Source organism: Pongo abelii, chromosome 9, assembly GCF_028885655.2.
Source record: "Pongo abelii isolate AG06213 chromosome 9, NHGRI_mPonAbe1-v2.0_pri, whole genome shotgun sequence".
NCBI classification, from domain to species: domain Eukaryota; kingdom Metazoa; phylum Chordata; class Mammalia; order Primates; family Hominidae; genus Pongo; species Pongo abelii.
Genome location: NC_071994.2, coordinates 39,869,446 through 39,895,952, shown reverse-complemented (window position 1 = coordinate 39,895,952; position 26,507 = coordinate 39,869,446). Strand labels below are relative to the sequence as shown.

The window sequence follows — 26,507 nt, the reverse complement described above, 5'->3', positions numbered from 1 at the left end:
CCAATACCCGAAGCATTCTATCACATTCAAACATTCATCACATCAAATTTTGCCAAACCCAGTCACATCTTGTAAAGCACACCTCATTAACTAACATGGAAAAACCCTCAGCAAATAATTTCTACTCAGGGCATTTGGCTTCATGATCACTCTTAAATGACTTCCAGATGACTCCTAGACAAACAGTTATGCTGTTTATGAAATATTACAATAGTCATGGCAGCATCATTTTGGAATGTCAAAATCAACTACACTGTTTAGTAAGGAAAAAGCATAGGCTTTTTATATTTATTTTAGTATTTATATTAATGTGGAAAATAAATTCCCTTGAATGCCTACAGTACTGTAAAAGTTATTAAAGACTATTTTGAAGTATTCTTTAAAAATAACATTCTGTTCTCCTAACTGAATTCATTTTTGAAATACCATACAACATTTAGAGAGAGTATATGGACTTGATTTCATGGGTTTCATTACTATGATAGGAGAATATGGAGAGAATATGACCTTGTTACAAAGAATCAGCAGTCAAATTCAATTTGGTTCCAATTAAAAGTCCTGGTTGGCAGAATTCATGAGGTTGGCATACGGTTGGTCATTTGAGATTTTAAGAAATCCAAGACGTGAACTTCGCTAAGCAGATTAACCAGGTTTGACTCCACATCCAGGTCTTCATTTCGAAATTCCTTAAAGTATAACTGGCAATCGAAGGCATCAACAAAGATGGTCTGCACACAATGGCCCCACCCAGAATGAGGGGAGCTTCTCCATTGCTGGCCTGGTACATTACCCATCCCATAGTGATTATATTATACAATGGCTGAACAACCATTTGTTAATGTCCTTCCATCGCATAACTACTTCTGTAAAGAGCGACTAATCCTATAGTCTAAAATTGTATGTGAAATAAAAAGGAAGAGGTAAAGCATCTTAAGGCTTGATAAGGGCAGTGGAGGTGGAAACTTCAAATGGATGGTTTGCTTCTTTTAAACTCAATTGAAAAATCTTAATTAAAAATAACTTTATTACAAAATTATTAATGTTCACTATAAGAAAAAAAAAAAAACACATGAGGCAAAAATAAAACATATACTTCTACCCAAGGATAACATTTGGTATATACTCTTCTGCTTTTTTTCTTATGCACTTTGAAAATAGTAAACATTAGTCAGCATTTATATAACATTCATTCTGTTTCATGTACTGTCCTAAGCATTTAACATAAATGAATTTACTCTGTCTTCACTAGAATACTATGAGGAAGGGACTATTATTAGCTGAATCTCATAGACAAAGAAATTGAGCAGAGAGAATAATTTGACCTAGCTCATAAACTTGCAAGTGGCAAATAATCTCTGTTCAACTTTTGCAGTGGGAGCATTATGTTCGACTAACTAGTGTGGGAAGAAACATTTCTCTTTAACTTTATTAAATTTTTAACTACTATTTCAATATTCTATCAGAGTACCCAACCTGGATATCTTATTTGACTCCTGTTCCCCATTCTCTAGGGGAGTGGCCAAGCTAAAAGATGGAAGACATTCACTGACCTGGATCTAATACTCAATAGCTGGGCTGTATGACACAATCTGTAATATGAATTTAGATTCCTTCAGGGCTATACCTCTTTGATATTCTTAGTATCAAACTGTCACCTTCCCACCTCTATATATTATATAATCCATTAGCTTGGCCTTTAGAAGCCTATATTAACTTAATTCAAGTCGATTTTATTTTTTCACTGGGATTCTTAAAATATAATATATAGTTCCCAATTCTTTTAAAACTCAAAAGTGCCTATTTTGATTATGGACTTCAAAAAAGTGTGGAGAGCACAACAAAAAGGAGGTTGAAACAAGGAGAAAATATTTCCACAGTGCAAACTGTTAAATTGGAAATGTGAGATGCAACTGACAAGTTCAGAAACATTCTTAAAGTTAAAGGTGCTGTTAGAGACCTGGACAGTGTTTCATGCCTTCACCCCATTTCCAAAGGTCATCTGCAATTGTCGAAGGGGACCTACCCTCAGTTTTCTGCTGGCTCACTGTTGAGATTGTTGCTTATGGCCCTGAAACATCTTGTGTTATTTTTTGTGGTTCTGTTACCCATATGGCAACTCCTTGGTAACAATGGTAATTATACAGCAGCCTTGTTATCTCAGAATAACACTGTAATTAACTGGTGTCACTGCAGCATTTGCAGTTATAATAATTGCAGCAAAAAAGAAGTCCTATGGAAGTAGCATTTTTTTAGTTATGGCTTTCAAAAATAGCTTCAGCAACTATGCTGCTTAGAAAACCAAGTTTATTTCCCCCAAGAAACATGATTTCCTCCTCACAAAGCCCACTGAAATTAAGCTATCAGAATGTCTAACAGAAAACATCAGACTTTGTAGCAAAAGCTTCCAAAATGAATTGGGGAAAAAGACATACACACACATTTCTCAAAGTAATACTTACAGCTCTTCTAGAAAAGGAAAGTTCTTAAATGCATCTTCTGGCAACTGAGTAATGTTGTTCATACTGATATCCCTGGAAAACGTAAAGTTAAGAATATTGTTAATTAAGTGGTATGAAGCTTAAAGTATTTAATCCAACAGAAAACTAACTAGGTGTTACAATTTTGTGAAAAAGCGTAGAAGACAAATAGAAACAGTCACAATTTGGCTTCAGAATACAATATTCAGAAAACACAGAAAAGTTAAATGTTGTGTTATAAATTATGTCCCATAATTTAGAAATGTACTCAGATCCTGTATTTTCCCCTCTTAAGTATTCTTGGAAAAAAAGTCTCAAACTACCTAAAATAAGTGGGCCAGGGTGGCTTCCCAGTGCTCTGGTATTCACAGTACTACCTATACCTGATCAAAATAAACAAATGAATATCCTAGGAACGATATATAGAATTTACAGGTGAGGGTGGCTTCTGGAGTCACTCAAGGACAATAAAAGCATGTCCTAGCTCTACCCTAGTCATATTTTCTTCAAAACCTATAAAAGTCCTCCAGGTAACAGTTGTCAGTGGATTTCATGTTCCGCCTATGAACAGATGCAGGCTAAGGACAAGTGCATACATGATAGGTATGCAGTCCATTTCCAGTTTTCCCTTAAGAGCATCCGCAGAAAGAAAACTCACCCAGCAATATAACTCAACAATTCACTAATTCAAACAGCTAAAAAATATTTTATTAACCATTTCCCTCCTCCCTGGCAGCTGCCTTTTGAATTGGCTTTCTCTGCCACACTCCACTTGACATCAGCACCATGAAAGACAGGTTAAAACAGCCCCATAAGGGAAAGTCCCAGCATGCGCTGGGGCAGGGGAGTTGCCTCCTTCCGTTCTATGCTGTTTAATTCTGTGGCTGAGCCCTTGGGTCTTCCCTCTCTAGAACCTGGCATGAAAGTTCACACGTAGGACAAGCCCATTAGTACAGTACATATATTGGTATGAGGAAGGAGAAGAGAAATGAAGCATACCAAAGTCAGCTAACAACAATAATACTGTGTTATTCCATCCATTCCATCAGGTAAAATTTTCTTTTAAAGGAGGCAACACCTTTAGTATCATGCTAAGTACGTCCTTTCTCCCCATCTTTCCTCTCACTAAAATTTAGAAATGGAATCTAAATCCTTTCTTACCAGCCTTTCCCAAAGCAGGTTTGGAAAAGTTTTTGGCTTGGGAATAACAGTAACAGTAGCAGCAACAAAAACAGCAGGAGCAGCAGCTAAGATGCAGTGCACACTTTTAACATGGTAAGACTACACAGAAAATCTTACTTTACAAATGGGGAAACAGAGGCTTACTGAGGTTAAAAAAGCTTCCCCAAGACCATTCAATAAGCAGTGTAACAGAAAACACCAGAGCCCATGACCTTAAGTGCAAACCATGAGTCTTCTTAAGTATTATTTGAATCCTGTTATTAATACTTGTCTCCAGTGGTAGCCAAGATGTAAAACAAATACTTGAGTCCCATCAAGCTTAAAAACTGGGAGGAATAATGCTCCTAACACCTTGACATAATTATCCATGAATCTCTGGAAGAGCACTTTTGCTTGACAACCAGGGTTTAAAAAAAAAAAAAAAAAAAAAGGACCAGGAATAGCTTTAGCAATTAAGGAACCAACATTAACCAACATTAATACACATTTCTTAGCACAAGAAATTTCCCTTTAGATGAATCTTATGACCATAGAGACATACATGCACTCTAAAATGTTATATCATTGAAAACAACTCAAATCCTACTAAAGAACCTTAAAAGAAAAGCCAAATTACTATGCTTCTCTAGGAATTACTATTTGAAAACCCAGGCCCCAATACTACTTTAGTCAGTGATCATTATCTCTGGGGGAAGGGGCGAGGAAATGTTTTGTTTTTCATAAACACTCTAGCAAGATACTGGAGAAACGGCACCAAAACAGGGGTCAGAAAAGGCAGGCGCAACTCTCACACTGCCACATAGCCATTGTATGAGACTGGGCCTCCATCTGCTCATTAGTAAATTGAAGCTGATTGGTTGGGTAGCTTCCCGGCCTGACATGATATACTGTCACCTTTATACTGACATTATATACTGATTCACCCTTTTCTGTAGTTTATTCATGGAGGAGTCTACTTTTTCAGATAAAAACAGGTGAGATTCATTTTATAGAATGTTTCTGAAAAATTTATCATAATGCAAAGTTTAAAGACTATCCCTCTGTCATTATTAAATTACTAAGTCACTCTCACAGGAGATACATTTGGCCTTAACCAATAAAATCATTCTCAAGAATACAACAAAACATTTAATCATATCGAAAGCAAAATAATGATCCAAAATGAGTAAACAATTATTCTGTAAAATATCAGACAGTTTTGGTGCTTTTCAATCATTCCAATAAAAAGAGAAAGGACAACAATAATTGATTGCTTTACAAAATGAGGCATTCTGTACAGTTTCCTCTAAGCTTGGCACACCTGAATTCAGGTGAGTTATCACTGTAACAGAAAAACTGATTAATTTCCTCATCAGAAAAAGGTCTGGAGAGAACCAATTAATTGCCTCACGAGAAAAAGACACATAATTAGAGACAATTTACACCACACTATTCTCTGCATTCCAGTTTTTTAAAACATGCACACACACATGCACGGCTCTCATTTTTTTCCTTATAGTAACAAGACATAACAGGTACTTTTGCTGTGAGCTGTAAATGCAATTAGTGAGACTCCATATTTACAAACTAACATATGTAAAACACACAGTGAGTTTTTATTTCAAAGCTTCAGATTCAGGAGTAATACTTATTTCTAAATTTTTCTTAATTTCACACACCCGGAGAAGTTTCCTCTTTACAGATGTTTTCTCTCATACTTTCTGGGATTCAGTTACAACATTTATGAAGTAAAAAGTTGGGGGGTGGGGGCAGTGGTGAGCTACAAGATGTTATCTCCGGAGAAGCTCCGGAAACCTGTGGTTACAGAGTATAGTTGCGTGGGTATCCATTTAAAATAATGAGGGCTGATGGTGATAAACAACCTATAGATAGTCTTAAGAGTAGATTCTAGATCTGACATTACCAACACCATAAAGAGAATCTGAAGTACACAGACTTTATAAATAAGAGGTTAGAAAGGATGACCTATGACAATAATTACAAATATATGAGGCTGAAAAGCCATATAAATTATTATGGCACATAAATAAAAGGAAGTTGTTTAAAGAATTTTCAGCCAGAAGATGCTCCTACAGATTAGTACCTTCAAATTCACATGAGTTGTACAATCTTACCAGTGGCATCAGTAATAAATCCCAGGAATTCACCTTCTGGGATAGAGAACCAAATATAAATATATATCATATGAGGTCAAAGCACCACCAACTCCCAAATGTCTCAGAAGGGCAATTTCCAGAGAGCTGATGGCCTTACTTGGCGTACAGGCTTTGGCGCCAGACAGACCAAGGTTTACATATGGATTTACTACCACTAGTTGTGTGATCTTTGGCAAATTGTTCCTCCTTTCTCTGCCCTGGCTTCGTTTGTAAAATGGAGGCAATAATAACTGAACCTTATAGATTGCTGTGAAGATCAGAAAATGTCAGGTCATGTATAATAAGTTCAACAAGAAAAAGCTGTTATCTTATCATCATCCATGTTTTCGCTGCTCCTGGAAGCCATCTGAATCCAGTGGACCAAGACCAGACTAACCAGACCACACTGCCTTTGTTGGCCTTCTCAGAAAGAAACCACTTTTACAGAAGACACTAAATGTTGCAGAAGACCTAAAACTTGGAGCAGTTGTTCCTAAACACAAAACTAAACTCCAGAACCCCAGGAGACAAAGATTTTAAGTTGGGAGAACTTCATTTAAACAAAAGATTAGAAATACAAAAGCACATCACCTTCCTAGAAAAATAAACATGAACTCCCAAATACCAGCAGTCATTGATTTCAAAATTAAAATTTAAACGGTAAAACTGTTTAATTGAAACTGCCAAATCTCTCCAGTGGTTAAACTCTCATCTTCTTTTCCCCCATAAAATTCACTAATGCTGAAGTATCTACAGAGTAAAGAATATCATGTTTCAACAAGGTACCTTTTAAAATCCCTGTAAAATGATCCCTAAGCGAGCCTAACCTGTTTGCTGATGGCTAAGCATGTACCACTGTGGACTCTTAACACTGCATCCTTACTGGGTCTGGGCCTTCTGCCACAGAATTATTTAATTTTAAATATACTGTGATTGACCCAATGTTATCTAAATTTGAACAAGCCCTCCTATTTGTATTAGATAAAACTGTACCGCTACTACTATATTGTTGATTTTATCTCAAATATTACCTGGCAGTTTAAAAAGTCACTAAATTATATACAGGTTCAAGAGAACACAGGGTTCTCTAAAATGTTCTCTAGGAAAAGAAAACAAAAATGAAGGTGATGTCTACAGACTCAAAAAACACATGTTGATAATGACCAAGAACGTCACCTTCAAATCTTAGAAATAAATATAAAAACTCTCCCAATGACTTTTCCAGGGTCTTTGGTAATCAACCAGAAATTTGAGGCCAATCTCCAGTTAACGGATGTCTACAATATGATCAAAAACTAAAAACTAAAAATGAACTTTGCAAAATGCCTCCAGTGGAACAAATTTGAAGGGAAGGTCTCTCTCAACCACAAGTAGTAAAGACACACATAACACCGAAGTTCTAATCAAAGTTCATTAAGAATTTGATTTCTGACACTATTCCATATCTTTGGGCAAGTAATCTCATTTTCTCCCCACCTTTTTATAATAACAAAAATAACCGCTGTTAATTGTTTTTAAAAAATTGAAATACAGAGAAAACCATCCACTATATCAACACCCACTGGTAACCATGGCCATATTTCATGGTTTTCATTACAGATTTTTTCTATGTATGGTATATATTTTTACAAATCTGAAATCGTATAGTTCTGAACATGTTCATCTCCTGACACCTAAAAGAGTCTTCATTTGCAAAATGAAAAAAATCTTCCTTGAAAATACCTTTTAATGAAAGTGTAAACACTGAAGTCTAATATATATCAATGCTATTTTTAGCAGCCCATACATCATGGGATTGGAACATCTTTGCTATTGAAAGCCACCATGCCAAAAGGAATAGAGGTTAATTAAGGGCTTCCTTTACAAGAGGAAAAGGAGATATCCTGTCATCCATTTAACAAATATTTACAAAATATCCATTATGCACATATATGCAAGGTACTGTGTGAGGATAGTAAGGCTTTTATGTCAAAAGATGTTATCAATAGGTTTTTTTTTGTATTAAACTCCATCAGTCCACCCTATTCTTAACTTGCTATTACTGTTTAAGACACTGTTGCAACATTCAATTAAATTTAACTGTTTTCAAATTGCATTATTTCATTTTGAAAACAACAAGAACAGCTACATGAAGATACGGCTATTTATACTGCAGAAATGCAGCCAAAACAGTGTACGTGCCATGTTAGATTTTGCTCCAAAGATTTTTTTTTGACCCTACATGTTTTAGCACGACTAGAATCCAACTAAGTGTCACAATAGACACCCTTCTAATGTCTGTGCTCCACTTCTACTACAAACAGTTTTGAGCAGTAGGATAAACTGGCTCCATGCTGTCTGACATCTTCTGTTTTTTTCAGGTACCAAGGCTGAGTACTTCCCAGCAAGAGGAATCCAAAACATGCTTCTCTACAGCCTTGGAATCCTTAAGAGGACAGATGCCACAACACCCATATTGACACTTAAAAATAAACATTAATTACGGCAGAGACAAGTTATCAACTTGTAAAGTCATTATCTATTTAAGGTACTTCAACATCCTAAGTATAATCTTTCTTAACAACTTGGAAAGGCTAGAGAAAATGTCACCTTCAAATCTTAGAAATGAATTTTAAAAAACTTGTTTCTATCAGAAAAATGTTTAATTCATTTTATGATCATCTACTTTCGTGGATTGAAATCTTTTTTTTTTTTTTTTTTTTTTTTTTTGAGACTAGCGTCTCACTTTGTTGCCCAGGCTAGAATGCAGTGGCACAATCATGGCTCACTGCAGCCTCAACTGCCCAGGCTCAAGCAATTCTCCCACGTCAGCTTCCCAAGTGGCTGGGACTACAGGCAAGCACCACCTTACTCAGCTAATTATTTCTTTATTATTTGTAGAGACCAGGTTTCACTATGTTGCCCAGGCTGGTAAAACCTCTACTTTAGTACCTTTTAGGATATTCCCTTCAAAGACTTTCAAAGCTGTGCTGCCATTGTTAAGAAAATGAAAAAACACAAAAAAGATTGGGAAGAAATACTTGCAAAACATATAAAGAATTTATATTACAATGTAGAAAGAACTCTTATAATCAATAATAAGAAAAGTCTGATTTTAAAATGGGCAAAAGATTTAAACAGATACTTCACCAAATAAGATACACAAATGGCAAATAAGCACATGAAAAGATGTTCATAGTAGTTAGTTATTAAGGAAATGCAAATCAGACCACAATGAGACACCATACAACTATTAGAATGGCTAAATTTTTTTTAAATAGCAGCTGACAATACCAAGTACTGATAAAGATGTGGAACAACTGGAATTCTCATATGCTGTTGGCAACAAGCAAGATGGTACAACCACTTTGGAAAACAGTTTGGTAATTTCTTATAAAATTAAACATATACTTATGACTATATGACCCAGCAATCCTGGACATAAATTATATATATATATAATTTTATATATTTTAATATATATAATATATATTAATATATATAAATATAATATATAATTATATATACATATACACATATATAATTATATATACATATATACATATATAATTATATATACATATATACATATATAATTATATATATATACACATATATATATGTGTATATATATATCCCCAAACTGGAAACAACCTGAATTAGTGAATGGATAAAGAAATTTTGGTATGTCTATACAATGGAATGTTATCCAGCACAAAAAGGAGCAGACTACTGATACAAGCAACAACATGGATGATTTCAAACACCTTATGCTAAGTAAAAGAGGCTAGATGCAACAGGCTACATATTGCACGATTCCATTTATACAGCATTCTGGAAAAGGTGAACCTATAGACACAGAAAATTGATCAGTGGTGGCAACAGTTGAGGGGTGGAGAAAAGGCTGGCTACAAAGAGGCATTAAAAAAATTTATGTGGTGATAGAAATGATCTATATCTTGATTTTGATAGCAGTTACTCAATTGTACAGTTTTTCAAAACAAATGTATATTAAAAAGTGTGAATTTGGCTGTATGTAATTAAGTCTTAATACCTGTATTTTGTGGGGTTTTTCCTTTATAACTAAGAGTATATACGATAGTGTCTTCTCACATTTCTCCCTCAAGAAAAAAAATAATTCATCCTATGTCTAGCCATTCTCCAAGTCCTACTCCAAATGAAAAACTGCGATGCATAGCTCTGTCTTGAGAATTGAGAAATATGGGGCTCTTTTCTGTCTTTGCGATTTTGGCTATCAATTTGTAGCAGAACACTGGGCCCAGTTTCTTCATTTTGTCTTTACTGAGCACCTATTAGGTCTATGCCTGTGTGCTAGGACAAGTGAGACACAGTTTCTACCCTCAAGAGCTGTCTGAGGCAGTGAGAGGAACAAAACAAGTAAATACTATGACATGTGTGACTCAGCAAGTGAAGATGATCGAATCAGACCTGGAGCTCAAAAAAGGATTCCAACACCAAAGCTGTTGTGCACAAGTACAAAGGGCAGATATTACTAATATCAAAGTTAAGTATATCACATATAAAAATAAGCATGTTCATGACAATTATTTAGATTTTTGTATAAAATATATATTATGTATAATATAGATACACACGTACATTCATACACACACACCTACATATGTATATGGTCATAATATAAATGTAATCCACACTGGGTTCATACTAAAAGAAAAAATTTGTTGAAAGCCTCTGAACTAGATAATGTGTGTCTTGGGGGAAGGTGGAGGGCGCCTTCCTGTCAGAAAGAATATCACGTGTGAAAGCATGGTCAAATGAGATAAAACCAGAGTGGCCAAAGAGATAAAACCATCAAAGAATTAGAGAATTACAAGCAGTATGGTCCAAAAAGATAAGACCACCAAGGAATTTGATCATTATAGGCAGTATGTGTACAAGTGGTGAGAAAAGCTACCAAGACAAGCAAAAACTACATCCCAAAAGGCCTTCATATGTGACCTTTAGAAATCAGAACTTTATTCTAAAAGTGTGGAAAGCTGCCAGCAAAGTTTATGCACATCAAGTTTGCTGTAGAAACGTCATCCTGACAGCCATATATTAGAATGGGACGAAAGGAGGGGAAGCTAGGAAGAAGAAACCCAGACCTGCTCAATTCCAGCTTCCTTCACTGTAAAATATTTTGTACCAACTAACCTCTAAGGCCCTTTCTAAATCTATCATTATTACTCCTACTTTGACATTCCTGCTCCTGCACATTCCATGCATAATTATGGAACCCTAAGAAACCCTTAGACTCATGCTTTTCCTAGCTGTATGTGTAGGCCCATTTGCTTGTGTTAGCAAGTATGGGAGTAAGAACAGGCTAAAATAGACCCCCTTCAGAATTACAAGAGTTCAGCAATTAAGAAAGACGCATGACTTCATTTCCAAAGGTACCATTTTATGCTGTAATTGTTTACACTCTTGATGAAGCAATACAGCCTAGGAGCTTCTTCAAGGGGAAGCTAACACTAGAAGGTAGAAAAGAGTAAGGATAAAACACTGGTGTGTAAATATCACAACACAACAAAAGGTATGTGTGGCTTAAATTACAAATTCTTAAAAGGGTAACTAAAAAATAAAACTATTAGATGGTGCCCACCTACAAAGAAAGAAATAAAATAAAACAAATAAAACTAGTTAGACTAATTCAATATTTTCTAGCTTTAAAACAAATTCAGCTTCTTTTGGTTTTGTTTATTTGTTTGTTTTTCTTTTGGTCTTTTTAAACAGGCTAGTTTTCACAAGTGTGGGATATGTTCTAAAGAGAAAAATATAAAATGCTCTAATTCTGGAGTAATGTCTATTAAATGGCAAAGAAAAATAAATGCCAAAGACAAAAAAAAATTACTTTCCTGTCTCTAATTTGATCAAGAACCCTACCATCTGGCAACACAGGGAATAGATAAGGGTTAAAACTATAATATTCCTTGTTTTCTTCCTACCTAACTGGTGTTCCCAGGCATTCTTTGGGTGTCAACAGCTGTTCTGGTAACCCTGCGATGACAAAACAGTGTTTATAACCAGCCAAAACACACAGACAAAATACTATTTCAATAGTCCCTTTAACATCAACAAGAAGTATTATAAAGATTATCGTCTGGGCAAATTGGAAACACTCAATTACTTCATCCTAGCAGACAAAATGCACTATTCATAAAGAAAACAATCCAACAGCATTTACTATGGTAAATATTCTAATTAACTAAATGGTTTATGTTTTATTATGGCTACACTTATTAACGCGACTGATAGGAAAACATTACTTCACCGTCCTTGCCTTCAAACATGCACGCCCATGAAAACTTCTGTTTAGACGCATATTTTTTAAACTTCAGCTCACAACCAATTAATAGATTGTGAAATCATTTCAATGGGTTATAGCCAACTTTTTTAAAAAATTGAAATAGGAAAGAATAGAACAGAAAAATGCCAGAATGCATCAAATGTTGTAAAGGTAAGTATCAATTCAGGAAAATTTGTTTCAGCATGTACCTGCTTCTCTCTTCCTGACTGCAAACTCTGAATGCCCTGGTTTAGCCTCAAGTTCGAATATATTGTCCATGAAATAGACTCAAAACCATGAGTTCAAGGAATTGCCTACTCAAGTCAAATATTTCTTATTCCTCCATTTAAACTGAATCAAAATTACAGCTGCCTACCTAGTACCACAAGCTTGGCCCAGTGATTTTAAAAACCTTTAAAGTTTCCCTTTTCTTTGTCCACACCCTAATCTTTAATATTTTAGTGACATGGGCCCCCTAAAACTGACAGTAACAGTATGAGAGAATGCCACTGAGATCCCATGGGGTATTTAAAAGAATTTCTTACACTTCTATTTTCAACTATTTCTATAGAACCGGTGATAAACTGAGTTAGCTGTATTTTCACTCTGCTACCCCTGGGTTCTATTGAGTTTTTAGAAGTATACATTAACATCGTGACATTTTTTTCACTTACTATGCATAAAATGTTTATACATAACCTGATAAAACCATCCCTAGATAACATATTGATTTTAAGATTAAAAAAAAAAAAAGGGGAAAAAAACACAAAAAACCTACACTCCAGTAAATCCCTCCTAATGCTCCCAGTCTGAAAGGGACCTTCCAATAAGCACTGTTTGTACATCCAATAAGTGACCTAGGCAAGAACAGATCCAATTTCTAAGACACTAAGACACTGACCTCATTATGTTGAGACAAGAGAAGAATTCTAAATGATGAGGCAATCTATATACCCTAAAGACCAGCTGCCAACCGTCAGAGCCTGAACCCAAAGGCAGGCTTCCTGGGATTTCACCATCCCCATAATGCAGGCTTGTGGAGCAATCACTTCCCTTCAGGCGATGAGGCGTGCAGACTCCCCTCCCAAACACATACCCCACACACACTCTCTCTCCTTCTCCCCTCTGCTCTGATGGCCCTTTTTTACAGGCTTATAAAAATGTATTCTATCCTTAAAGAAATGACTCAAAATTATAACTGGGATGACTCAATTGTTTCTATTAACTGTAAGACAACAGACATTGATAATGATGGTTTATAAAATGTCACTAGAGATATTCCCTTGGGAATGACTTATAACTCATTAAAATCACTAATGATTTATTCAGCAGAGAAGAGGCTACGCCATCAGAGCATGACAAGGTCCTGAATCTTGGGGAGCAAATATTCTTAAACCTGGTTTGTAATACTCTTGGACAGCTCCACTTGTGACAAGTCTTTAAGTTCTAAAAAGTCCCAGAAACAAACAAAAAGGTTAAATTCTTTTTAATTTTTGCAATCAATATGAATCATATGGTCCCTTGTTTCTCTCTCCAGGGAGAAAACAACGTGCTACCATGAAATTTGCTTAATAAGAAAAAATAGAGAAAGAGGCATACACACACACAAACACAAACACAAATTTCACGGCAGAACATAGTTTTCTGTCCAGAGAAAGATGACTGAGAGTTACTGCTTTATGACATTTACCTGAGAAAATTTCTCAATTCTGCAGTTGATCTGGTGTTTTATTGAAGCAGTTTCTGTGATTAAATTAGTAAGCAGAGAAATGAATGTCTTAGAAAATAAGCTCCTACAAGGAAGAGAATACCTAATTCCTCTAACCTCCAGCAAAACCAGCCACACATCTCTAATTCACATAGATACACACACACACACACATCATAAAGACCATAATCTTAAAGACTATAAGGCCAAGCACAGTGGCTCACCCCTGCAATTCCAGTACTTTGGGAGGCCGAGGAAGGAAGATTGCTTGAGCCCAGGAGTTCGAGACAAGCCTCAGCAACATAGTGAGGCTGCTCGGGAGCCTGAGGCAGGCTACTCAGAGGCTGAGGTGGGATGACTGCTTAAGCCTGGGAGGTTGAGGCTGCAGTGAGCCAAGATGGCACTGCTGCACTCCAGCCTAGGTGATAAAGTGAGACCCCACACTTACTAATTCTCCCAGGCCCAGATGCACACTTTCTCCAGGTAGTCCCTCTGCTGTCACCTAAAACCAGAATACAATGGGAGCTGATCACAGTGGAAGCCCATTGCAGGAGAAACCCCACAGAGCTCGTCACAGAAGGAAGGCCACATCACAGAGGGAGCCCATGACAGTAGAAGCGCCATTGCCGTGGATGCTCAGCTAAATTAGCAACTCGACCTGATCATGTTTGTAATATTAAGATTAGGTTTTTTGTTTGTTCGTTTGTTTTTGAGACAGAGTTTCACTCTTCTCACCCAGGCTGGAGTGCAATGGCACGATCTCAGCTCCCTGCAGCCTCTGCCTCCCAGTTCAGGCAATTCTCCTCCTTCAGCCTCCCAAGTAGTTGGGATTATAGGCGTGTGCCACCACACCTGGCTAATCTTTGTATTTTTAGTAGAGACGGGGTTTCACCATGTTGGCCAGGCTGGTCTAAACTCTTGACATCAGGCGATCCACCCGACTCAGGTTCCCAAAGTGCTGGGATTATAGGCGTGAGACACCTCGCCTGGCGATAATATTAAGATTAGTAGCCATCCAGTACATCGATCCCCTCTGCTTAACTTTATCAGTCTATTTGCATAATGTGGAGTCGGCTTTTGAACTTTGATATGTTGACAATCAGAAATAAAGTAATGGCTCTTCACATGGTTGAAGAGATACATAGCAATAAAATAAAAAATAAAGAATGTAAGATTGGCGGGTCAACTCAGATACCATGAAGTAGGTGATAACAATAATATATTCTGGTTGGCCTGGTACAATCCCAGTTTATAGTTATTGTCTCAGCATAGTTCTTTTTTTTTTTTTTTTTTTGAAACAGTCTCACTCTGTCACTCAGGCTGGAGTACATATGGCACAATCAGAGCTCACAGCAGCCTCGACCTCCTGGTCTCAAGAGATTCTCCCACCTCAGTCTCCTCAGTAGCTAGGACTACAGGCATGCAGGGGCTGATTTTTTTGTAGAGACAGGGTCTTGCTTTGTTGCCCCGGCTGGTCTGGAATGCTTGGCCTCAGTGAAGATCCCACCTCAGCCTCCCAAAGTGCTGGGATTATAGGAAGGAGCCACCATAACCAGCCTCCATCATAAATATTAATAGTACACCCTTTCACTCTCAAAGGTATCCTACTATGGACAGTAAATGAACTGACCATCCCACTAATAGCAGTACATATGGCTGAATGAAGTTGGGTGGGTTGTGATGGGAAGAGGTGGAATTTTTGGTTTGGACTGCCTTGGGAAAAGGGCTTGAATAAAAGGCTAATTCCTCATCTGTACAATATTATGATAATATGAAAAACTTAGACTTATGGAGAATCTGTAAAGTTTATAAATATCTCTTTGATGGATTCCCTGCTCTTCTCCCTGGACTCCTATGCTCCTGTTAGGGTAGGGTCTGTGTTTTGCTCACTATTATATGCCAAGCCTCTAGTACCATGTGTGGTCATAGCATCTGTTGAGTGAATGATGTGCCAGACATTGCATTAAATGCTTTACATAGTAATAGTAGTAAGTACTTACTTGGCACTTCCAAAGAAAAACAGGCTTAACAATTTTCCAACCATCTAAATCAAAGGGCTGGTTGCAGGAGGAAAGAAAGGGAAGACATATAAAATATCTTCTTTACCCGTGACACCTAATAAGTTTCTGGGAAAGACCAACATTTCCTATGGACAGTAAAGAGCGTTAATGACAGATTTCCTCCCTGTCTATTGCTACAACCAAATAATAACTTTACATGCAAACACTTTGGGGGAAAAGCAGGAAAGAGAGTAAGGTTTTCATTTAAATACAAGTTACTGCATTAAAAATAGCTTGGGAAGAATGATGTGAAATTGGATTTCAGTAAAACTAATTTTTCTTCCTCAAAATTTCAAAATACAGGCTTTATCCTATAAATAGTATCTCACAGAACCACTGAACTAGAAAGCATAGTGGTTAACCATTTCCCCAAGCCAGCCCAAGAGCCTGCTGTATAACTCTTACTAGCTGTATAACCCTGGGCAAGTCCCTTAATCTCTGTGCCTCAGTTTCTGCAAGTGTAAACGGAGATAACAATTCTGACTTTAGAACACTGCTATAAAGATCAGATGACATGATCTGTGGCGAGTCCCCAGATCATAGCAAAAAGTCAGTTATTATTATTTTTCTATTACCACCAACATGCAATCACCATCTAATCTAACCATCTCATTTTAATAACGAGGGAACTGAGACCCAGAGGGGTTAAATAATTCATTAAAGTATCAAGATCAGACTCCAAATGATAAATGCTGGTCCATGATTCTTTCTACTACCTTAAGCTGGATTGTGTTGCAGTGATGTTTTAAAAATATGCTTTGGAATTTGGGAAAATAATGTCCCCAGAAACAATGGTAAAATGGTGCTTAGACTATGAGGTTAATGGGTCAGAGTGGGGTGAGCCCCTCCCTGTAGCTAAAGTAATGACATAATGTTACAACAAAACATCAAAACAAAGAGAAAAACAGTACTACCTGTACCTAACCAAGGAAATGCAGGAAAAGTCTCTTCTTGCTTATTAATAATAGTGATGCTTGGAGAAGTTTAATAAATTTAAAATGAGGCAAAATTTATAACATGGAATTCTGGGTACCTTTAAAAGGAGTGGATATATTATTGATGGTAGTATGTTCAGTTTTACTTAAAAAACTCACAGCTTTTCTGGTTGTTGATCAACATATCTTTATTGGCATGATGAGCAAAACATTCCCTCTGATCTTAAGGGGAAAAAGAGCAGCTGTATGCAAGTAGGGAAAACAGCCAAGTAAAGGAGTACAGGGAAGGGCCTCCAAAACGAAAGGTAGAGTCTGGAGGACAGAGCCATTCAGGAAACTGCAAGTAGACAAGTATGGCTGGGTTATGGGGCTGCACATTGGCAGGTAGAGGCTGCGGTCTCGGAACAACCTAGAAAGATAACCCAGGCTCATATTACAGTTGCCACGGAAGCTCCATATAATACAGAGTTTGAGAATGGAGCAAGAAGGTATTAAATATTTTTTAAGAAATATAAACAAGGTTGCTTTACAAAGAAATTCTGGTGGGTGGGCACAATTTTTACAATTCCTACACCTTTGCAACTACCTTTATTGAAACAGCACGTTGGCACTCTTCTCCTGGTCCACAATGAGTGATGTTAGAAGTAGCAGCTTCAAGAAACTGATTGCTATGACTATTCCAAGAATGCCAATGAAGTTACTATTCAGGAAGCTACACCAAATTCCCTTATTAGAGCCCTTGGGAAAAAAGTCCTCTCTGACCTCCATTCCAAGAATAGCTGCGTTTCTCCTTCACAACTTGTCTTTTTTATCTTATGGACAATGTGGAATCACAGAAATGGACCCTCTTTCCCTATCAGCTAAAGATTCTGTGAGCCAAAATTGTAACCCGATGTTTACAAATGCATACATTAGGTGAGTAGCTTCAGTAATTCCTGTCCTGGACTCATATTTTCTTGCCCTGTTTGGCAAGAGTCAGGGGGTGGGAGTGGTTCCTGGTCATCTCATTGACTTATTTTGCATTTTATCTTACGCATTTTTTGGTAAGCTATCTTGCATTCTTTTTTTTTTTTTTTCTTTTTCTTTTTTCGAGATGCAGTCACCCAGGCTGGAGAGCAGTGGCACGATGTCAGCTCACTGCAACCTCCGCCTCCCAGGTTCAAGTGATTCTCCTTCTCCAGTCTCCCAAGAGCTGGGATTACAGGCATCCACCACCACATCTGGCTAATTTTTTTGTATTTTTAGTAGAGACGGTGTTTCACCATGTTGGCCAGGCTGGTCTCAAACTCCTGACCTTAAGTGATCTGCCTGCCTCGGCCTCCCAAAATACTGGGATTACAGGCATGAGCCACCACGCCCGGCCTATCTTGTGCTCTTTTTGGAATAAAATGGATTATATTAGTATCTTGTGAGCACCCTCTATGTGCCTGGCATGCATACGCCAACAAATGCACAAACATGTCTTGCTTGGAAGTATAAAAAGGTGATTGCAGAGTCAAGAAGGAAAGATCAACTATGAGGGATAAATGAGATCCTGAACCAAAACAGCAGCACAAGGAACAGAAAGGCATAGATAGATAAGAGCCCCCTCAGGGGCAGAACCAGTAGAACTTTGTTACTGAATGTTACTGATTAGAGGTTGGAAAAAAAGGTGAACTTTTCTTTCTTTTTTTTTTTTTTTTTTTTTTTTAACGACATAGGCTCTTGCTATGTTGCCCAGGCTGGACTCAAACTCCTGGGCTCAAGGGATCCTCCTGCTTTGGCCTCCCAAGTAGCTGGAACTACAGGCATGTACCACTGTGCCCAGCTTAAAGGCAAACTCTGAAGATGACATGGTGGTTTTTTTGTCCATGTAGCCGGTAGAGTGATGCTGCTGTCACCTGGAGACACAACAGGAGGAAAAAGTGTGTTGCGTCTGTTGGGTCATGTGATGTCATCCAGCAGGGAGTTGTAACTTCAAGCCTAGAATTGAGAAGAAATGCCAAAGAGGAGGTAAAGGTGAGGGAGTGGGCAACACGGAACATTAAAACTGCAGAAGTGGGTGGCATCACTTAGAGATAAAGAGGAGAAAAATAAAGAAAATGGCTGAGAAAAACATTTCTAGACATAACCAAAGTTGAGGAATAGAAACGGGCCAGGCACAGTGGTTCACGCCTGTAATCCCAGCATTTTGGGAGGCTGAGGTGGGCAGATCACTTGAGGTCAGGAGTTCAAGATCAGCCTGGCCAACATGGTGAAACCTCGTCTCTAGTAAAAACACAAAAATTAGCTGGGCATGGTGGCAGGTACCTGTAGTCCCAGCTGCTCAAGAGGCTGAGGCAGGAGAATCACGAACCCTGGAGGTGGAGGTTGCAGTGGGCTGAGATCGCGCCACTGTACCCTAGCCTGGGCGACAGAACGAGATTCCGTCTCAAAAAAAAAAAAAAAAAAGGGAATAGAAACAGGAAGAGGAGGTGGCGAGGTGGGAAACAGGAGTGATCAGGAAGTGGAGGAGGAACCTAAAAGAAAAGCTTCCAGGATAGAAAGTGTTCTGCTGTCCAAACAACCTGCAAATAGAGGAGCCACAGGATTTGGTAATTAGATCATTTGTCAATATGTTTATCATAGCATGAATCTCACCCATATTAACCATGACTAAAAAATTTTTTCCCTTATTTTGGCTCTGGAATAGAACAAAGAAAAGGAGAGAATTTCCTGAGGTGACTGGGCAAGATTTAAAAGAGCAAAGGAAAAGAAACACAAGGTTTGAAGAGGATGTGTGTAAACATGTGAGAAAGAGACTGCCTGAGGTGGAACTGCCTGGGCTGGGATCCTGAGAGACAGGAAGAGGGGGGACCTCCATGTGACTGTTCCCCCTGCAGCCCTGCAGGGCAGGGGGAAGTTCCCCCATCAGTGAGCAGGTGGGGCTACCAGCTGACCACACCTCAGCAGGGTGCAGTGGTGTAGATGGGGCCCCAGACATCTGTGAGTACTTGGCATCTATTCCTTTATTCTCTAACTCCAGTATGGTTCATTCTAGGCTCACTCTCACATTGAACGTACTCCTCTCACTCCTACATCATAACTATGTATTTTTTCCCTAGTGTGTTTTCCCAGCTCTTCCCCAGCTATAGTAATTAATTCAAAGACACCATCACTTAAGTGCCAATCAAAGCTCCATCAAGATCCAAGAAGAACAATAGTATGCTTATATGCAGTCTTTTAATTTAAATTACCAGTTGAGTCACTACATGCCAACAATTAAGCAATGACACACATACAGATTATACTCCAAGTTAACAGGGCTAAATCAGAGATCTCAGAGAACAAGTTGCCCTGGACAGCCAAGCTTTCCAGATAGCTGAGGTTTACCTTCAGGGGAATGGAGGAGGTGGAGGCACAGACACTTAAATAGCTTGATAATGACTGTTTTTCTAAAATGTTATTTGTGCTTCTCTGTTTTCTAAAACAGCACATAGGAAATATAATTTAAGCTTTTCATGGGCCTCCATTATGAGCATCCCCAGGCGGTGATAAGCCAGTAGAAACAAAAACAGTGCATTCCTCCAGCTCACTTCTATCTTGTTTCTCCACCCCTCGACCCCTTGCCTCAATCCAAGCCATCACCATCTCTCCCGGGACCACGACAGTAGCCTTCTGTCTGGTCTCCCTCTTTCCATGCTTGCCCCTCTGAATTCAACCTACACATGGCAATCAAAGCAATCTTTTTAAAACAAGAACACAATTCATGCCAATCCAGTGCTTAGCGGTCTCTTTGTTCTGTATCAAGGCCGTACCTAAACTTGCTCCTGCATCCTCCCCAACATCATCTCAAATCATCCCTACCCCACTCCCAGCTCCCCCAACCCCCACAAGCACGCAAACCTCTCCTCCTTCCACCTTTGCACTTGTTCTCTGCCTGGTCTGTTCTTCCCTAGCTCTTCCCATAGCACCTCCTTCTTACCTCCTGGTTTTCTCTCAAATGTCACCCCTTCAGACAGTCTCTCCTTAGCCCCCCTAAAATGGCCCCCAGTAAACTCTATATTACCAATCAGTTTATTTCCTCTGTCTAGTTATCATTGGATTTATCTTCTTTCCTTTTACTTTATTAGAAAACAAACTTTCTTCAGCATTAACCACTGAGCTAGGGGTTCTCAGAAAGTGGTCCAATGTCACCTGGGAATGAGAATTTGATAGAAAGGCACTTTCTTGTGCCCTACTCCAGACAAACTAATCAAACACTCTAGGGGTATTAACAAACTTTCCATGTGATTTTGATGCACATTCACATGTGAGAACCACTGCAGTATATTACAATGGCCCCTTATGTGTTCATGGTCTTCCCCACTAGAAAAGAACATTTATGAGGACAAAGATCTAGTCTACCTTGTTCACTACCAATTTTCTAACCCCTAGCCCTATGAGGACAAAGATCTAGTCTACCTTGTTCACTACTAATTTTCTAACCCCTAGCCCAACACCTAACATACTATAAACATTCACGGGGAGGAGATATCCTATCCCATAACCAACATTTGTGCTACTAAACTAAAGCTATGTAAACACCATGGACGTTTAAATGGTCTGTTGTTTTTCATCGTCCCCCAAAGACACTGCCTAGCCTGGGTTTGCTCTTCCTTCTGTTTTTCTTCTTCCATGACTCTTGGGTCACATCTTTTTCTTCCATATTTCTTGGCGCTCAGGACAAAAGGATTGTCCATCCAAAGACCTTACGAATCCGTGTAAGATGACCAATCTTCGAGAGCGCTCCATCCATACAATATTATTTCTGTCTCAGGCAGTAGAACATGACTTTCAGCAAGGCTGCCTGAGTTCAAATCCAAGTTCTACCATGTATTAGCTGTCTGATCTTCCATACATGGATTAAATTCTGTGTTTAGCTTCCTCATCTATAAATAATGAATCATGGCATCCACCTCACAAGGTTGCTGTGAGAATAAAGTAATTCATCATGTAAAGTGTTTGGATCATGCTGACATAAGGAAAGTACTCTATGCACATTGATTGTTAATATGTCACATCCTGCTGGTTATTATCCCCAGCAGGATGGCAAATTCTTGGCCTTGGTGGTTCAGGACTGAAATACTGATCTACATAGCAGAGCATTGCCACTCACTCCTAGGCAAGGAATAAAAAGGCATTCCACATACCAGGAACACTAACCGTACTTAAGATGGGCTAGTCTCTACAGTTCCCTAAATCCTCCTTCCCACAGTTTCCTACTGTACTCTAGCAGCCTTTTCCACTTGAACACCTTCTCTCCCCAGCCACCATCTTTGACCTTGCTTTCAAAATGCTCAGAAATAAAACAAGTATTTGTTTAACAAATTAGACATTTCCTGGAAGATGACTGCGGTTGAATGAAATTGCCCAGAGGTGGTCAAGCCACAGGATAAGGAGTACAGGAGACTGGCTGACCTACTTCATATAAAGTGTTTGTCCCAGAGAAGACCCAATGGCAAAATTCAAAGAGGAGGACATGGAAAAAAGCAGCCTATTTCTGCCCTTCAAGTAACAGATGAAAATAAAGAGAAAAGAAATCATGGAAGAACAATTGACATATAACAAAGAAGTTCTGGATATACCTAGAACTTACAGACAGCAGCAAATATTTTAGAATTACTAGGACACCCAAGAGTGTCTAAAGCACAGCGCTGACAAGACTAAGATCTTATAGAGGCCCCCCATTGCTTCTGGAGGCAAATTTAAACTCCTCTCCACCCACTGGAAGAAATTGAGATTCTCCATCAGTTACACTACCTTAATCTTTCTCTTTGCATGCTTCACCTATACTCTTCCGCTCTGGCTAGGTCCTATTCCCTTAGATCTCCTTACCCCTATATCCTCCCCACCACAACAGCTGGTTTCTTCCCACTTTTTTTCCCACTACACCATTGCTACTCAAAACCTGAGTAGTCTGTAAAGTGTTAACATTCCACAATGAGACAGGCAGAGCTACTGAAAGTTCATATCATGGCAACATGACAAATTTTATGATTTTGAATCAGTAATAAGAACTTTGGGTTTGTATTACGTAGGCTTTCTTTGTTCCATTTTATTTTCCTGAAAATTACTGTTTATATTTTATAAAAACACGATCCATATTGGATTGGAAATTAAAAACTAAAACAAAAAACTGTCATATCAGCAAAGGAATGTTAAGGAACACTACCCTAGATCAGTCACAGGGAACACTCCTCTATTCTTTTTTTTTGAGACGGAGTCTCGCTCTGTCGCCCAGGCTGCAGTGCAGTGGCGCCATCTCGGCTTACTACAAGCTCCGCCTCCCGGGTTCTCGCCATTCTCCTGCCTCAGCCTCCCCAGTAGTTGGGACCATAGGCGCCTGCCACCACGCCCGGCTAATTTTTTTTTTTTTTTTTTTTTTTTTAGTAGAGATGGGATTTCACCGTGTTAGCCAGGATGGTCTCCATCTCCTGACCTCGTAATCTGCCCACCTCAGCCTCCCAAAGTGCTGGGATTACAGGTGTGAGCCACCATGCCCGGCCCACTCTTCTATTCTTTTCTCCCACAACCTAATGTTCTTCAGAGTGTGCTCTAAACTATCCTCCCTGTGAATGTTTCTCCTATAGTTTATACCCTATTATCATGTAAGCTGCTGGAATTTTTTAAATGAACTAAATAGAAAGGCAAAACAAATCATTCACTCTATTCCTGTGCAAGTTCTTTGCACTAATGAGCCCGTTATTTGCTTTATGCTTCTCTCATCCTTTGCACAACACAGACACAGCACAGTGTGGTGGTTCAACTTCTGGGTTAAAAAGGGACTTAAAAATGGAGTCCAATTCCCATGGGCCACAGCCAAACTTTGGCCATGTGACCTGAAGCAAGTCCTTTAACTCTTCTGAGCTTCTAGTTTCTCTTCTGGGATGTGAGGTCGGCATGGCATGCAAAGCCTTCCCAACTCTAAAATTAAATGATGTCTGTTTGTTCTTAGAAAGGCTCTCAGGTTCCTCACAGTCAAATGGGAAAATATCTCCCCTATCCCAGGGTTGGGAAGATTGGAAAGCACCATTAAAACCACAGAGTCTTCTGGGAACTTAAGGCATTTTTATTACTATTCTACATATACTAGGTGCCCATGCAGAATTCATGAACCAAACATAGAAACTTCACATATTCAGCCTCCAAAACTGAAGGCCAGGACAGTGAGGGATCTGGAACCTGACGAGGGCAGCCACTGAAAAGAGAGGCTATTTGTTCTGGAGAAGATGAGATTGAGGAAGAAAACTGAAGAGCTCTCATGTAAATAAGAGAAGAATATCTCCATTTCCCTAGATGCGTGAATTAAGTACAATCAATAGATGCTTTCGATGGAAAAGGAAGGAAAAAAGGAACTAATAATTCCAAAATGTTTAATATAGCTTAGTGTTTACATCTCATTTCCCCTTTTAATATTCACAACTCTGGCCTTACATACCCAAAGTAAAATAATTTTTGGTGAAGCAGAGGCCTGTGGTCTGTCCACTATACTGAACTGGGAAGCTAACTGTATCACAAAATATAACAAAAAAGATTACTGTTAATGTCTTGAGCTGTTCAGTAAGAGAAGCCCGTGCCTTGCCAGAGATACTAAAGGCAGTGGCTAAAGACAGTCTGTCAAGGACACTAGAGAAAAGCTTCCTGCCATGAATGTGACTGCTAGAATTCTGGTACCTTAAATCAATACAATGCCTATTCATAGCCCCTGAAATACCACACAACTGGAGAGAGCAATTCGAGGTTGTCAGCTTTTTTATTTTGACTTATAAGCACATTTATAAAACAACTCCATCAATCTAAAGAGGGGAGAGGGGAGGAATATTAAATTTAATATTCTCCCCCCAAAAGCCAAACAGTATGATCTTAGAATAAAAGATGGCCCTTTAAAGTGACTTAGAGTCACTTAAAAATCACAGTACCCCTAGTTTTCATATTTCACCATGCAATGTGTCAAACAGGCAGCTGGAAACCCACACCACTACACCAGATGACCTTCCTGATGAGCTACTTATGGATTAAAACTCGGCCAGGTGCAGAGGCTCATGGCTGTAATCCCAGCACTTTGGAAGGCCAAGTCGGGAGATCACTTGAGATCAGGCGTTCGAGACCAGCCTGGCCAATATGGTGAAAACCCATGTCTACTAAAAATACAAATTAGCTGGACATGGTGACACATGCCTGTAATCCCAGTTGCTTGGGAGGCTGAGGAAGGAGAATAGCTTGAACCCAGGAGGCAGAGGCTGCAGTGAGCTTAGATTGCACCACTACACTCCAGCCTGGGCAAAAGAGTGAGACTGTCTCAAAAAACAAGCAAACAAACAAACAACAACAACAACAACAAAAACTCAGAGATAACAATGCTACTAGACAGAGTCTCTTAAATGATCAAATTCTAATAATGGTATTATCCTTTCTAGATAACACTTATTTGACCAAGTGCCTCTTCTGTTCTGTTCATCAACTACTTTTTTTTTTTTTTTTTGAGATGGAGTCTCATTCTGTTGCCCAGGTTGGAGTGCAGTGGTGCAATCTTTGTTCACTGCAACCTCCGCCTCCTGGGTTCAAGCTATTCTCCTGCCTCAGCCTCCCGAGTAGCTGGGATTACAGGTGCCTGCCACCACACCCAGCTAATTTTTGTATTTTTAGTAGAGATGGGGTTTCATCGTGTTAGCCAGGCTGGTCTTGAACTCCTGACCTCAAGTGATCCTCCCACCTCGGCCTCCCAAAGTGCTGTGATTACAGGTATAAGCCACTGTGCCCAGCTCATCAACTACTTTGAATGCATCTAGTGCCAGGCTGGAGGCAAATGGTTCACATATCTTAACCTCACAATAATCCTAAGGGGTAGGTTCTATTGCTATTCTCATTTTACAGAACGGGAAATGGAACTTCTTTTTTTTTTGAGACAGAGTCTCGCTCTGTCACCCAGGCTGGAGTGCAGTGGCGCGACCTGGGGCTCACTGCAAGCTCTGCCTCCTGGGTTTATGCCATTCTCCTGCCTCAGCCTCCTGAGTTGCTGGGGCTACAGGTGCCCACTACCACGCCCGGCTAATTTTTTGTATTTTTAGTAGAGATGGGGTTTCACCGTGTTAGCCAGGATGGTCTCGATCTCCTGACCTCGTGATCCACCCACCTTGGCCTCCCAAAGTCCTGGGATTACAGGTGTAAGCCACTGCGCCTGGCCAAATGGAACTTCTTAAAAAGTCACCTCAAAATGATGTCAAGCCAGGATCTGAATACCCAGACAGTCTTCAAAATCCTGTCTCCCAAATCACTACACCATAATGCAAAGAAAGAAAGAAAGAAAGAAAGGAAGAGAGAGAGAGAGGAGGGGAGGGGAAGGGAGAGGAGGGGAGGGGAGGAAGGAAGGAAACAAACCGTCAGGCACTAATGAATGATTTTAAGAAATGTTCTAAAACTACTTATTTATCCAGGAAATTTATCCTGGATGGATAAATTATAAGGATGGATGTTTCACTTGGCTTGGTGAAAAGTGAAGACAACACTTATATAACTAAAAATATATATGTAATAGTGTTTTCACCATATTTTTTTATCATGTATATGGAGAGGAAAAAGAACAAAATCCCAGGAAAATAAATCATGATAGCAGTAAAGATATTTTCTACAAGCCCTACAATTTTTGTCATTATAGTTTACAACATGGCAATAAAAATAGCTATTGGACCACTCACTCACCACAGGTGTTAATATCGTTTGTTCA

The 26,507-nt window shown here is 38.9% G+C and overlaps 1 protein-coding gene across 6 annotated transcripts in view; it reads right to left on the bottom strand.

The window, feature by feature from the left end:
- The window catches only part of LGR4 (leucine rich repeat containing G protein-coupled receptor 4), a 106,894-nt gene that overhangs the window by 44,426 nt on the left and 35,961 nt on the right, over positions 1-26,507 (bottom strand). For 5 of the 6 annotated variants that reach the window (XM_063728502.1, XM_002821938.5, XM_054524564.2 and 2 more), the window contains exon 2: positions 2,460-2,531. The exons of the other annotated variant lie outside the window; for it this stretch is intronic. In XM_063728502.1, coding sequence (XP_063584572.1) covers positions 2,460-2,531 — 72 coding nt within the window. The remainder of the gene's footprint in view (positions 1-2,459; positions 2,532-26,507) is intronic. 6 annotated transcript variants of the gene reach the window in all.